The sequence below is a fragment of the Condylostylus longicornis genome, unplaced genomic scaffold (assembly GCF_029603195.1).
Source record: "Condylostylus longicornis isolate FDR11 unplaced genomic scaffold, ASM2960319v2 ptg000014l, whole genome shotgun sequence".
NCBI lineage: Eukaryota > Metazoa > Arthropoda > Insecta > Diptera > Dolichopodidae > Condylostylus > Condylostylus longicornis.
Genome location: NW_026577983.1, coordinates 1,830,137 through 1,846,541, shown reverse-complemented (window position 1 = coordinate 1,846,541; position 16,405 = coordinate 1,830,137). Strand labels below are relative to the sequence as shown.

Sequence of the window (16,405 nt, the reverse complement as noted above, 5' to 3'; positions counted from 1 at the left end):
TATTACTTTTGCAGATTTGTAACATTCTCGAGTAGTTCTTCAATGTCTAACATTTTTCTATTATGCTCTTCTTTTAATTTATAATATTTTTGCAGGAGTTATAAAAAAACTTTAAAATTCCTTTAGAACTTTAAGCCCTTTTTTTCCTTGTTATACCTCTTGGGAGTATAGGGCTTCAACATTACCTCTCCGATTCTCTCTGTTTTGTGTCAATCTCTTTATTTTTGCCCTCATTCTGACAAATGTAAAAAAGATAAAATAAAAAAATAATAAAAATAATGTAGGAAAAAATTTGATTTTAATTTTTTTTTATTATTTGGTAATATAATACATGTACATAAGATATATTTATTTTATTTTATTGTTTTTTTTTAATATTAATTTCTTATTATACTATCACTTAATATCTATAGTACACCTATTGTGTTTTTAGTTAATATGTTCATTTTGCTTTTTTTTTTATATCAAATAATTAAATTTTAATAATAGTAGATATATGTAATATGCATGATTTTATTTTGATAATTTATAATTGTTTTTTTTTTTAATGATAGAGTTTTGGTTTTTGTAAATCTAATAAATTTTTATTGATTTCCTTTTAGTAAAAAAATTAATTTTTATTTTTATTTTGTTCTTGTCTACACTACGAATATTGTTTTAATATAAAAAAATTTTGTAGCTGAATTTTTACAAAATAAAAATTTATTTTCCTTCCATAAAATGGGATTTTTTTTTGTAAAATCTTTAAAATATGTATGTAAAAAAATTTTTCTTATTGTTCACTCTGGTACTTGATAATTTAATCGTTTGTATTCAGTTTTGTTCTATGTATTTGTAAATTTCTATAAAAAATTTAACTCTAGAATATTTTCAATTTTTTTTTATTAATGAAAATAATCTTTAAGGAAGATTTTAATAAGGAAAATGGATAAGGGAATGACTAATGGAAGAGCGTAGAATTTATTTTTTAAATACAAGATATTGTTTCTGATATTTTAAAGCATTTTATAGATTATGTGATATTTTGCTAGCAATATACTTCCATCTGTTTATATTAATGATATTTTTCATGATTTCGTTCGGTTTTTTAAACGAATTAAAATTTTTGAATTTCAAAATATTATTTTTTTTTTATATTAATAAAATATTTATATATTTAAAATATTTAAGCTCTTTTCTATGGCTTTTGATAGTTTTTTTTTATATAATAGCTTTATTACATGAGTGTGATTAAACTAATTTTTTAGTAAATATGAACAAAAAAAATTCATATTAAAGATTTATACACTATAATACGAATATTGTTAAGTTTATTTCTTACTTATAATTTTGAAAAAAAAAATTGTAATTTAGACGATTGATTTTTTTGATAATAAGATAATTATTTAATTGAATATAGTTTAGGAATAAATGTGAGACCGTCTATATGGATATAATGTGTTAAATAATTATTATATTATTTATAATCGTATGATGAATATATAAAATTAAATAAAACTGAAATGAAATTGACATAATCAAGAAAACACAATAAATTTTCATCAAAGAACAAATCATCTAGATGCTTTTCTGTTTTTGAAATAAACATTTTGAATTAAAAGTTCGAAACTGAATTTGAAAATTTGAAGATTTTCATATAATGAGTAAATATTTAGATTTTTTTCATTTGTTACATTTTAATTTCTAATAATTTGGGTTTACCTATATTTTTTTGATATAAAATAAAATTCTTTAGAAATGGCGTTTTTTAAGAATTTATTTACTTAGTTAGTATTATGAGTATTTTTATAAATGTATTTTATTCATAAGATTTATTATTATTTAAAGGAATTATTTTTAAATAAAGAAATTTTTGATAATTGAATGCACTACAAAGAATTTTATTATAGAAAAAGGATAAATAGACTGCAATAGAATATTCAAGAAAAATTAATTTCCAACATAGATGAAGTTCTAATGAACAAGCATCATATTAACTACAAGTACTGTATTTTCAAATAAATTGTTATTAATGTTTTATATTAATTATGAATTCATATTTAAATATTTTATAAAAAAAATTATTTCTAATATTAAATCAAAAATAATATTATTTAAAATATTTAAGGAATAGTCAATTGTTCAAATATACAAGAATAATTAATTCAATAAATGATTATTAAAGTTGTTGTTTAATTTATTCAAAACTACGTAAAAGACTTAACATATTTCCTTACTTTTGTTTTTGCACATCTTGTTTAAAAAATGTCATAATATAAATGAAACTACTGAAATGAACTTTGTAGTGCACTTAAATACAGTAATTAAATTTATTCATTTTTCCATTTATTTATTTTTTAAATATGTAAAAATTTTTTATAAAATATTATATGCTTTATTTGCTTGGTACGATTAAAATATAAGGTTAATTTAGATTATTTTTATAGCAAATAATACTTTTATTTATAATATTATTTTTATTTGAAAAACAGTGAGTTTTTTACTTGAAAAAAAAAAGAAAAAGTTCTCAATATCTTTCGATTCTTATAAATTTCAATAAATATTTTTATATATGTAAATTATTTTAAAATTATGGGTTAAGGATATTATTTATTTGGTTTATTTTATTTTCTTTTTTTTACTTTATTTATGATTTTTATAAAAATATATATCTATATGTACATACATGATAATTTTAAGTGTTTTTATTTAATTCATGTAACATAAAGAATAAGTATTTTGCAAATCATAATAAAAAACAAAAAATCAGCCAAAATCGACTTTATTTATTATATAGCTATATATTTATGCACAATTTTGTAAAGTTTGAAGTAACTCTGAACTTTTGCTCTAATTTACAATAATCAATATAATAATAATATTATAATTCATTTTTACATTACCCTAACAAGTTGTTGTTTTCATTCTTTGAACAATTCCTATAAAATTAATTTTTAGTTTTTTACACCATATAGTAATACATTTTGGGTTTAATTTAAAAAAAAAATACAAAATATAATAGTTTCATTAATATATTGATTATTTATGTTGTAATACATTATTTGTTAACAAAAGGTAGTGATCAGAAATAATTTACTGCATCAACTCGAGTACGAAAGTACTGCATTTACATTTATACTTATATAAAGTTTCAAAAATTGAATTATAATTTGTGTCAAAGGAAGTCGTTATTGAAATTTGAAGCAAAATTAAACAGATATTTTCTTTTTTCTCAACATTTAAATAGATCAAAGCAAAATTCGTATATTTTGAATACAGTATAATTAAAGATACGCTAAAATATAAAGATCCTACCAAGAACTGTATATGCATAAGATTATGTATAGTTTTTGCTCTAAGAAAATTCAAATATTTTTTGTTTCCTGGCGAAAAACTTTACTTTGGATTGGTAGTCTGATTATGTATTGTTTTTGGTTATTCGGTATGGTCTAAACATTTTACGTTATAATATAAAGATTATCCAATTTTTGAATATACTTGACCGTATAATCTAAATATGTTTAATTAATACTAATAAATATTATTAAATAAAATAAAAAAAAGAAATTAAGTGAATTTTATGGGAATTGTTACGTTATGAAATGGTTTTCTTAATAATTTTAATGGTAATTTGAAATGGGTGGTTTGGTTGACATTTTGTTGGTAATTATTAAAATTTTTTGTTTAAGATTATCTGCAAGTTTTATTAGAAAACAGATAATTATTATATATATTATTTTTTAATATTTTTGTTACACATTTTTACGCATTTAAATACGAATTCTTTAAAAAAAAATCGCAATAAATGAATAAAAATTTTTAATAAAAAGTATTTTTGAATGAAATTTTAAAAGAGATGATGATGTGCATGATTTTTTTATTAATACATATGAACAAATTTTAATTTTGTGGCAGTGGTGCAAGAACAAAATTTTCATATACATACATATGAATAAATTAAATAACTAATTACAAAAAATTTGATTTAAATTAAAACATTCGATTATCAAGCAAAGTCTAAATAATAATTTAAAATGATTTATTTAAATTGCAGGTGTTGAACACCTTTTTTTTTTTTTACTTTTAAAAATTTTGTTTAAAAAATTTTTTTATGGATGGTTTTTTTTGTTTTTTAAATTTTTTTTTTTTATATGAAACAATATATATGATTGCTTTACTTGGTAAAACCTAAAATTTCTTATTAACTAAAGTATTTATTTATAATCTTGCATATATTTATGTATTTATAATTATGATAACTTATTTTTTTTTTGTTGTTGTTTTAGTTTTTCTCTTTTTTTGATCAAAAGAGAAAATAAAAAAATTTCGTATAAAAAATTTGATTTGTGTTCATTAATTTCTTAAAACTAGGTTCTATATTTATTTTATTTTACCTAATTATTTAAACACAAATTACAAAAAAAAACATATTTATGTTAAATATTAATTACTCATAAAGTAAAAGAATTTAAACGAAAATCAGTCATAAAAAATATCTATGAAGCTTTAATATTTGCTTTTGTGACAACTTAAATTTGTAAATTTATAATAAAATGTGTTTTAATTCTTTTTTAAATTAACATATTCTTTAAATAACAAAAAATTGTTTGAGTGTTTTTCCCATCTTCGCAAATTCAAAATCAAATCAAATTAGTTTTAATGATTTTATAGAAAAAATTTTCTTAAATTATCAGAAAATTAGTGCAAGTTACTAAATTATTGGATTTTGTTTAATACGATAATATCATAATATTATATTTCAAATTTATTTCTATATTCTATTTCTGTTAATACCAATTTTTTCTTGACTCTAATTAGAAAAATAATAAAAATTTCTCTAAAAAACGTTTAAAAAATTGATTACTAAATTTTGAAATTTTAAGGATGGAATAAAAATAGTGCGTTTGAAGATATCTTATTATTTGCTTTTCTTAAAAAAAAAAAAAACAAAAATCTCTTTAAGAAACTTAAAATTACATTAAAAATGTAAAGTTCAAATGAATTAATAAAAATGTCCAAAATTATTTATGTAGGATTAATAATGATTAATTTATGGGGATACGTATGGTGGTGGTTTCCGATATGAAGGTGTTACAGGAGATTTCCCTCGAATTTCGCGATTACCTACAACTACAGCCGGTGGTGGTACATATTCATCGCAATCGTTATCACCTAAAATTTTTTTTAAAAATCTATTTATAAAATATCTTGTATTCTGTTATAAAATTATTTCAGTCATTAAATTCATTTATTATTTTTGAAATTACCGTCTATATTAGTGCTGTTGTACGAGGGAGGTAGTAATGGTGGCTTTTCATCTTTTAAAATAATAGGTGATTTATTTCCAATTTCTGGTTTCTCATCTAATTCATCTTGAAATATCACTGGTATACCTTTAGAACGAAATGATTTACGTTCTTCTTCATCTCCTTTAAGTAAAAATTAAATATTTCAAAGTATAAGAAAATACAATTATTTATTTTTAATATGATTAAAATAAATATTGAAAAACACAACCAAAATCTAATAAAATTTTTAATTCTAGTTATATCCTAAACTATACATATGTATGTATGTACAATAGAAACACTGTTTCTTTTGTTTATTTTTACTTTTTTTTGTTTATTTTGAAAGATGATAGTTATATTTATGTATATTAAAACAAAAACGATAGTGGTTATTTTTGAAAAGTAGTTTTAAATATTTTTTGTATTAAATTAAGAATTCGGCGCTTAAAATATATATATTTTTTAAAGCATTTATGTTAGTTTTATTCAAAAGTTTTTCTCTAGAATTTGTATTGGAAAATTAAATATTTTCTGTCTCATTTAGGACAGTTTGTTTACGGAAACGGTTTTAAACATTATATTTCAAAAAGTTATAGATGTGGAGAAGTGATATAGAATTTATAAATATTCATTTTATAAATTCTATATCACTTCTTTCATAAAATAATGGAGATGGGATACAAATTATGAAATGAGATATTTATTTATTTTGTGGACCCATCATTTGAGGTAGTGGAGTGTTATTCAATTACTCAAAAATATTCAGATTAAAATCTCAAATTTCGAAAAGAATTTTATTCTGGGAATTGCAAAACTTATGAATATTATCCAATCAAGCGATGTATTTAAGAGAAAGTGGGCGATTAACTTTTATAATTTTTTTTCAAATGACTAATCATAATAGTTTTAGATTATAATATTTTTTTACCAAAATTCTTGTGCTTTGTTTTTCTTTGTTTTAAATATTTCACAACTCAATAATAGCAAAGAGGACTAATTTTGTAATTAACAGTAAAATATTAGTTGCTAAAGTCAAAAATTTGAAGAAGAAACAATTAGATTAGCTTTAAAAATAACTTTTTTTGTGTGCAAGTAAAAACTAACAAAATGAATTTGAATTATCAAACAAGAACAAAATTAGAGAGTTGAAAACAAAAGTTTAAAAATTAAATAAGAGAAATATGCATATTAAAAATAAATTTTAATGTTAAAATCAATTAGAAACTAAAAGCAAAAGTTAGTTATTGGTCATTTTTGGCACAATAATCTGAGGTGTCGTATAATATTTTTTAACGAACTTTAAAAAACTTCCTATATATTCAGAATTATTTTATACAGCATTGTATTTTAGCATAGAATACATACTCTTATAACAACAATATAATTTTATATTCCACATATGATTTGAGAATGACTGAACATTTGATACATTTTTAAAGAAAACAAAAAATTGGTGGTAGTTGAATATTTCTTCCATTGCAAATATTTTAAAATTAAACATAAAAATGATTTGTAAAACATTTGGTATTTGTATGTGTAATGTTCTGATTCTGATGAAATTTGTTTTGACCAATATTTAATATTTTAATTTAAATAATATTTTATTGATCTATTTATTTTTATAAAAAAATTAGCAAAAAACGAAAAACTATGAAACAAGTCAAATATAACTTTAATTACCAAACAAAATTTTTAAGATCTACATAAAACCAAAACGAAATTTTTACAAAAATTCCACACTTAATTAAGTAAAATTTAAAATTATTAAAAAAAATCAAAGAAAAAGCCCCTACCATTTAGAACAATTGTTTTTCCTATAGACAAAATTGAAATGGAGAAAAATATATTTAAGTTAGAATAACTTTTATAATTAAATGGTAAATAATATTTATTATTAAAAAATTAAATTTTAATGTGTTTGAGTAGCCAAAACGTACCCAGTTCCATTTTACCAGTTAAACGGCGTCTATGTAATACACATGCTATTATAGAAGCTAATAATATCATTAGTAAAATTATAACTGCTGGCAACACAAAAGTTAGTATGTAATCATCTTTAAATGTCGATGTTGTATTAGCTTCTTCAGTCTTTATAGGTATAATATCACGATGAATACCGCCAAAATCACTTGCTAAAATATAAATATTTTATTTTAAATCCGTTAATATTTATTTGTAATTCAATTTTTTTAAGAATAACTTACAATGACAGGAGCCAATTGGCATTGCAATTATTTGCATACTTGATAAATTGAATTCATTTCCAATATTTTTTTTTACACGATCTCTTAAAATTGCGCTATTAGAGAACCATACACTTCTAACCATTTCAATTTCTTCTTCCGGGCATCTATTATGTTGCCGATGTAGGGTTGTGTTGTAAAAGTTGACTATTGTTTCTTCACTGTCGTGATTTTGTGTTATTGATCGTACTTGAATATATTGTGGCGTTGGATCATTAAATAATCTAGCAACGCGTTCAACAAATTTTCTCTGCATTTGAGCATTAAATTGTTCGTAACGTATACCTAATTTGGCTTTAAAATAAACGCTAAATTCACGTTTTGGTGCATGATTCACAACAACTACTAACGCGTCAGTTGCTGTTAAACCTTCATGATCTTCGGCCACCTTAAATTTAGAACAAAATTTAATATTTTGGTTCACTATTTACACTATTTTTGGTATATAAAAATGAAATGTAATAAACTTCGACAAATAAAAATGTAATAGATATTTACCAGTAGATATTCTTCGGATCCATAATCGGCTACTTTTGGTATGCCATAAAATTCTTGATTTTTTGAGTCAAATTGTAACCAATGCTTCGGGTTTAATTCATTTCGTTCCATTGTTAACAAAGACAATTTTAAATCAGTTGTGTCTTCAGGATCATAAAATGTATCTGGCGGAACTTTAAAAACTAATAAATGACCAATAGTTGCATTAACTCGATCAACCTGATTTCTTGGCACGGGTGAATAATTTTTGGTAATATGCGGGACAAATGGGGCTGATGTAGTAACATGATGTGATGTTTTTTCGCAATTACCTACCAATTGATAGTTCACTGTTTTAATACTTAAATCAGGATACATGGAATCGTTTAGATTTGAACGTAATTTTTCAATAATACTATTTAATTGGTATGCTGTAGGACAAACGTCTTTTGGTAAAGTTTCATTATAATAAGAAAATGTTGCAAACGAAGGATCTTGATTTTGTCTAACTTCTCGAACAATAATTGGGGATGGATTTGTTTGATCATTTAAAGATTCACTAATACCTAGAAGAAAACATTTTTTTTGTCGTTTTAATTATTTTTTAACGCTAATTCGTGACAAAGTTTCAAACTAACCCCTGAGAAGCTGCAATTGCCAATCAATATTTTTAGAATATTTTTTATTAAATTTTATTCCAATACTTATTTCATGATTCACACTTCTATGACCCTTATATTGTTGAACAGCTATGTCAATTGTTTCAGCAACGCTTTCATTTCCACTGTCTGTCGCTACTAATTTGAACTGCCAATGTGAGACGTGATCTTCTAGGGGCCTTAAAAATTAATAATATCTATTATTATATGTATTGTCCGTTTAAGGAAAAAAACAAAATATTATCATCAAATTGTTAATTTTTTAGTTTTTACGATATTTAGGATTTTTAGGATAAGTTATGATTATATGAAAATATCCTTCTAACTTACAAGCCATAAATTTCCCTCTTTAAAGAATTATATTGTATCCAAGAATTCGGTTTTAGTTCATTATTACTAAAATCTAAAAGTTCAAGTTTAAGATTTGTTGAATCTTCGTGATCAAAGAATGTTTCTTCGGGAACCCTAAATGTAAATGCTTTTCCAGCAGTTACTGGTAATTTTGGTATGCGATTTTTAATAATTGGTATAAGATTAGTTGGTTCTGAACTTGGGACGATTGTTGTCGAAGTAGTTGCAGGAGGTGTTGGCCTTATTGTTGCTGTAACTGTTGTTGACCCAGCGGTTGATGATTCTTGTGTTGATACCTGCTATAAAAAATTAAATTGTTAATATGAAAATACCTTAAAACTTATGGTTTCAGATTCAGAATCTTTGAATTCAAGAATCTGAAATATTCCTAATTAACATTCATATAAAGTTCATATTAAAAATCTACTTAAAACTATAAAAATTTATTTTTAAATAAAATCGACATAAATAAGATTGCGTTAAATTTTGAAATTTAACTTTTACTATCATTCAAGTTCGCAATATATGTGCTTAAACATCAATTTTGTAAAAATAGCTATCTTTAGCATTTATTTTAATACTGAAGTATCGAATTTTTGTCTCAACTTCTAAATCCTATGAGAAAAACTTACGGTTGAATTGTCCAACAGAATATCTTCATGATTAGGAATTTCAGTTTCCTGTTCAATATCAGTTGTCACGTCATCACCATCTTCATCATCCTATTAACAATTGAAAATCATGTCATTTAAAAATTACAATTTTTAGTTAATAAATTCAATTAGGAATAATAACAAAACATTACATAAAATATAAAATTAAATTATTAAAAGATATAAAAAAAATAACATACACCTCCTGTAACAATGGGAAGAATATCATATAAAAATTACACAAAACTAATTAAACATAAAATAGGAAAAAAAGATACCAAAAATACAAAATGTACAAAAAATTTAACAGAAATTGTTTTCATTTTTTTTTGTCTACTTAGAATACAAACTCTTAAAATGTCATCTAAATTCCAAATTTTTATCCTCCGTTGAAAATTATTTTACAGGAACTTTCTGCTACGTTAATATTTAAAATTAATCTTTAACTCTTTTTCTTTTATTTTAAAACACGTTGCGATTTTCAAACTTTTACAGTTTTCGGAAATATTTACAATAATATGTACAAGAGCAGAAAAATAAACAAAAAAAATTTGATATTTATTTGACATTTTAAAGAAGAACAACAACCCACAAATCACCTTTCTATTATTAGGTATACTAGAAGCAAATGTGATAGAAGAAATAGTGGATGGATATATGGTTGGGCTAAAAACTGTTGCACCAGATGAAAGTGTTGTTGCTTGTTCACCGAAATTAGCTGCATTTGTTGTTGATAACTCATATACATCTGTTGCAGCTATTGTTGTTGCTGTAGTACTTGGATTTATAAATTCAGTTGGTGCCGATGTTGATGATATTACCGTTTCAGATGATAATGCAATTTCAACTGGTGTTATTATTGTTGAATGAATTTGCTCAATATTGTTACGAGAAAATATTGATGAATTATTGCTATTAGTGGCTAAAACTACTATATCATCCGTTAGTGGTACTACTGTAGTAACGTCATCACGATTCTGACAAGTTGTTTGTTAGTTAACGGTATATTTTTTATTTATAATGCATTATGTATAATGATATTTAAATTGTTTTTTTTTTGAATATATTACATAAATGAAATAAAAGAAAAAGTTGAAAAAAAATAAATATATATATATATATATAATACGTATGAAAATGAAATAGGTTTAATTTTTTAATTTATATACAATATATATAATAAATGAAGTAGATAACATGAAAAAATGCACATATATACACACATAATATTTATATATATGCAAAAATATATTTACAAAAAATTTATTTTAAGAAAATTCAATTTTCAAAAAGAATTATATGCACTTTGGATTATTTACAAAACAATATTTTAATTGATATTAAAAATAAATTCTCAAAATTTTAAAATTAACACACAATACATAAAGAGAAGAAAATTATTAGTTTTAAAATATCTAGTTAAAAATATTTGTTCATAATAAGATTATTGAAAAAATATATAAAAAAATTTTTAAAAATATGTGTTGGATTTGATTCTCAAAAATTCAAAATTTAAAATTAAAAGTTATATGTATGTACCCATAAAAAATTATTGTTCCTTTCTATAAGTATTTTAATAAATAAATTCAATTATTTTTTGTAAGTATGTACGAAAATTAAAACACATTACAATTTATGATGAAGAGATCAGAGTTTAAGAAAAAATCAGGGAAAAATTTTTAATAATTTCAAACTTAGAAGTATTTGAATGAGGGTAGAATTTATAAAAAATATTTATATATTATTTGAGTTCACTCTAACAGATGTTAGTATTGCAAATATTGATTAACATTTTATTTAAGCTAAATTGAATTGTTTATTTTGTAAATTTAGTACTGATTAGGGCCATTTTAACGTGACAATAAACGATTGTCCGTCGACATATTATTAACCTTTATACTAGTGTATAGGTTGTGTTGATAAACGTTAACAGGGTTTTTGTTCCACATTCTTAAATTATTCTTAAGTTTTCTGATAATTAAAAATTGTGGCATATTTTCAACAAAAATAAAAGACTTTTTTCAAAAATTTGTTTGTATGCTATAGGTATTTTTAATTGGTGGATGATTTGGTGGAAACCAAAAACGATACTCAATTGAGAGAATTTTTTTAATTTACGTTGTAATTTTTTTTTTGTAAAAAATAATTGTTGAAATGTTGTGATCTTAGATTTTGATATTTACGCCAATATAAATTAAATAATAGTTTTTGGTTATTTTTTATTTTAAATATTTTTTTTTTATCAATAAATATATGTAGTAATTAAAATTATAGATTTATGTTATATCCATTCAAATTAATATAATTACTTTATTTACTAGAGTTTCAACAAAAATTTATTTAATAGTACATACATAATTATATTGTATATGTGTATAAGTATGTATGTATAAAAAAATGCCGAATAAAAGTTTGTGAAAACCTTTTTCAAAAATAACAATAAAATATTGGAAAGCAACAAGTGAATGCATACATAATTATTTTGTATAATTATTATGTATGTATTTAAAAAAGGGAAAAAACAAAATTCATTTTTGTATATTTGAGCTTCACAAAATAATTAAGAAAAAAAAAAGGAAATTAAGTAATATGCAAGTATATAAAATTATTCTAAATTTATATAAAAAAAAAATATTGAAAAGGATATCAAAATATTCTCTAAGTCAACAAAAACAAAAAATTTTCAGTAAACAAAAACTCCATAGTTGCATTCTTCAAAAACAAATTGTTTTTTTTTTTGGTATTCATTTGGCATTCCCAACACAATGATAATAAGAGTAATATAACATAAAAACAATGTACATATATAAAGTATGTATGTTTCGGTTTAGGGTTAAGAAAATTTTGTTTTTCTTTTCTCTAATTTTTCATTATGGATTTTATATGTAAAAATTTACTTATGGATTTACGGATTTTTTTTTGGAAAACAAAATAATGTTCTAATGAGAAAATTTTTTTTTCTTTTATTTTATCTTAATATTTGAAATTATGTTAAAAAAACTTTCGTTAATGCGAATTAGTAACTCATTTTCGGTATAATTTGTTTATTATATAATTTGTTATTTGATCATATTGTTATTCCAAGATTTTAACAGTTTCATTACAGTTGGTAATTCAGATTTTTATATAATTAATCAAGGATAACTAAAAAAAAGAGTCAATAACACAATAATTAAAATTTAAATGTAAAAGTTTAGAAGACAAGAGTTTTACAGTTTTCGATCGTGTCGTTTAACTGAAATTCTTTTCAATAATTTTAAGATTAATGTTAAGATTAATGTATAAAATTTGTGAAGTTTTATATAGGAGACTTTTCAAGAAACTTTATAGGAACTATGAGAATATATTGCTATTATTAAATCAATTAAACAATTTAAAAAATCAACCGAAGCTTTTCATGCTACCCAAAATACTTTTTAAATATTGTATTAAAAAATATTTTTGAATCAATTTATTGGTGTCAAATTTTTCGAAAATTTTAAAAGGTCATAAGGGTAATGCATAAAATAAATAATGTAAAAAAAAAAACTTTCTCATTAGAAATTATCGAAATCGATGGGATTAAGAGATTTTTATGTAAATTGTCTCTTCTTTTTTTCATTTCTCTCATTTTGAAATTTACCTTTGGCAATATAGTGGTGGTAATAAAGCTATTAAGTGTACTCTGTTCATTTAAATTAATTAAATTTTGTTCGAATATATTATCTATTTTTGATGTCATAGTTGATGATGATGATGATGTTGATGGTGTTGTTATTGTTGATGTTGTTGTTGTTGTTGTTATTGCAGATTGTGTTGAATAATTATTATTTATTGTACTTTTATTATTTGATATCATTTCAGTTGAAGCATTTAATTCTACTGATTCAGAATTATAATAGGTATTTTGATTTTTGGGATTATAATAATTATTATTATTTAAATTATTTTCAATAGACGATGATAATGACGATAATGATGATGATGATAATGGTGATGTGTAACTATTTAAATTTAATAAACTAGAAGTAGATTGTGTAGGAGAAGTGATAGTTGTTGTTGTTGTAGTAGTTGTAGTTGTAGTTTTATTTGAAGTACTAATAGGATAATTAGTTTCAGTAGTAGAAGCTATAATTACATTATTATCATTGTAAAAATTTTTGTTATTAAAATTATTTTTATTTGTTGCTAAAGTTGATAAATGATGATTTATTTTTGGTTTAATTGTTGTTATATAAATAATACGACTTGTTGTTGAATCAATTGAAGATAATGATGGTATTGATGATTTCGATGAATGTAATAAAGCCGAAGAAGAAGATGATGATATTGATGATGCCATTGATGGTGGTAATATAGATTCACCGCTATTTATTATTTTATCATCATTAATTATATCTTCAACTTGATAGTCATCCTCTCTAGATAATGTTGATGAAACATCCAAATGATCACCTTTTTTATATTTATGTTGCTCATAATTGGATGATGATAAATCTTTAATTTTTTGTGTATTTTCAATTGTTTTTGATATAACTGATTCAAGTTTTGATACTTCATTTTTAACAATTTCATCATCAATATTAACAATTGTATGTATAGTACTTTCCCCAGACGTTGGTAATATTAAAGGTTTAAAATCGTTTTTCTTATATTTCATATTATGTGATTCAACTGAATTTATTGAAATTTTTGTAATTGGGCTTTCAGGTATAACCGGCTTTATTTTATTAAATTATTTAATTTATATACCAATATTTTTTTTTTATAGTTTATATTATTATTAGTTATAATTGTTATATAATTATTGTTAGTTATTAGAATATATGAAATGTAAAAAGACAACACAATTTTTTTTTTATTTATTTTGAACAATACATAAGTTGATGTGATTATTGTATTAAAAAGTACATATAATTTTATTTTTATGTTTTAAAAGCATACGATGAATTGTTATTGCAAATTTTGTTTTTAATGAGTTTTTAAGATTTGTCGAGATGAATATAAGCGCATAGAAGTAAATAAAAAAAAAAGATTTATATATATATACAAAGTTAGTATGAATTATAAAAAGTGTAAAACATATTTTTGGTTTTTTTATTGACAAAGTAACTTAATTAAATTTCAGTTTTGTTTGAAGAAAATTAAATAGGTACAGTCGAAAATTTTACAAAATCAACATTTTTTTTAATATTTATTCTATATTTGTTCATATTTTTGAAACGGAATTGAACAAAACCTTGGATTATTGTGTAATTTCTAATCTTTTTGAATATTTTTTTTTTTATTTTTCTATTTGATTTGACATGGAAGATATTGAAAGGATTTTTTAGAAAAAGAAGGTTTTGTAAATTACTATTACTAAAATAAAACTGTGATAGAGCCATTTTTTATTTAAATTTTGAAACTAATTAATTTTTATATCAACGATGTCTATACCTTGATTAAGAATATTTTGAATTACTTTGAATTTTTACACTCAGGCTCCGAGAAATATGTACATATATGTATAGAGTTTTTAACAATAAAATTCTTCTGTCCCAGGAATTAATTGTCGGAAAATATCGACATCAAAGTAAAAAAAAAACGGTCCTCAAATAACTCAGATTTTACTTATAATTTTAATGGCAATTTATATTGGAGAAAAAGTGACCTCGTCTCAAAACTCAATAAAATAAAAAGTTTTGTATTTTATTTAAACGACAACATTTTTTCTGAGTGTACTAATAAACAAGAGTTAGGAAATTTAAATATCAAATTTTGTGAGGAATGAAAATATTTTACAAATGTGTTTTTTTTTATGCTGAAAATTTGTCTATTTTTTTACAAGTTTGTTGTACAATCATGTTGTATGTACATATTTATAGGTATTAATTTTTTACAATTAATATTTTTTTTTTTAAAATTATGGATTTTTTCATTATCGAAACGTATAAAGTTCAGTCAGTGCCATTGTATATAAAAAAATATGAAAAATTCAGAATATAGAATAAATAATTTAATTTTGTAATTCTTTTTCATTAAATTCATTTTTTGATTTTATTAAAGAAAGAAATTGTTCTATTTTTCCATTTTGAATAATTTTTCTAAAAACAAAATTTATTATGTTCAACTTTTCAGATAAGTGCAATATTTAATTATTTTTTTTTTTTTAGAATTAATGTGCAATTTCTATGGTTTTAAAACGATGTGAAAATTATATTACAAAAGCTTATTTATTAAAAATCTAAGAATTTTTTTTTAAATAAATTGCACCGCGTCAAATAATACAGAATTTATTCATAATTTTTAATATCTCCTTTTTCTTTTAAAGATAAACGTTTATTTGGTTACCAATTTCAATAAAACACACATTAAGTAAATAATTATTGGATTTCTTACCTTAGGTGCACCATGATGATGACGGTGAGCATGAGTTGGTGTTGTTGGAATATCGGTTACACCACCACTGCAAAAAAAGGAAGAGTTGAATGTATTTAATTAGAAATAAAATTATCTCGTAAACAGAGAATTAGAATATAAGGACAATTAGCCATGAATGTCAAGTATCATTAATGCAATTATGACATTGCTTACGCACTTGAAAGTAATTAGAGTTTTTGTTTTGTCTTTCTTTTTAGGTGACAAATAAAATTAATTCCAGATGGTTGTTTGGTTTCAGATTTCCAATTAAAAGATAAATCTTTGACATTATGTACTGGTTATGTAATATTTAATATACATAAGTGGAATAATTTTAAATTTCACTTCTTACAATTTCATTTTATTTTCAATAC

At 22.0% G+C, this 16,405-nt stretch overlaps 1 protein-coding gene across 3 annotated transcripts in view; it reads right to left on the bottom strand.

The window, feature by feature from the left end:
* Window positions 1–4,913: 4,913 nt before the first annotated feature.
* LOC129605753 (uncharacterized) overlaps window positions 4,914–16,405 on the bottom strand; it is a 49,963-nt gene continuing 38,471 nt past the window's right edge. The window contains exons 7-18 of one of the 3 annotated variants that reach the window (XM_055515673.1): window positions 16,011–16,077; window positions 13,273–14,349; window positions 10,250–10,627; window positions 9,630–9,719; window positions 8,977–9,296; window positions 8,626–8,825; window positions 8,009–8,553; window positions 7,472–7,898; window positions 7,205–7,399; window positions 7,061–7,081; window positions 5,247–5,408; window positions 4,914–5,151 (exon numbers count right to left, since the gene is read on the bottom strand). In XM_055515673.1, the coding sequence (XP_055371648.1) occupies window positions 5,030–5,151; window positions 5,247–5,408; window positions 7,061–7,081; window positions 7,205–7,399; window positions 7,472–7,898; window positions 8,009–8,553; window positions 8,626–8,825; window positions 8,977–9,296; window positions 9,630–9,719; window positions 10,250–10,627; window positions 13,273–14,349; window positions 16,011–16,077 (3,604 nt within the window). In that variant the 3' untranslated portion in view covers window positions 4,914–5,029. The remainder of the gene's footprint in view (window positions 5,152–5,246; window positions 5,409–7,060; window positions 7,082–7,204; window positions 7,400–7,471; window positions 7,899–8,008; window positions 8,554–8,625; window positions 8,826–8,976; window positions 9,297–9,629; window positions 9,720–10,249; window positions 10,628–13,272; window positions 14,350–16,010; window positions 16,078–16,405) is intronic. The other 2 variants (XM_055515674.1, XM_055515675.1) reach the window with 2 other exon arrangements.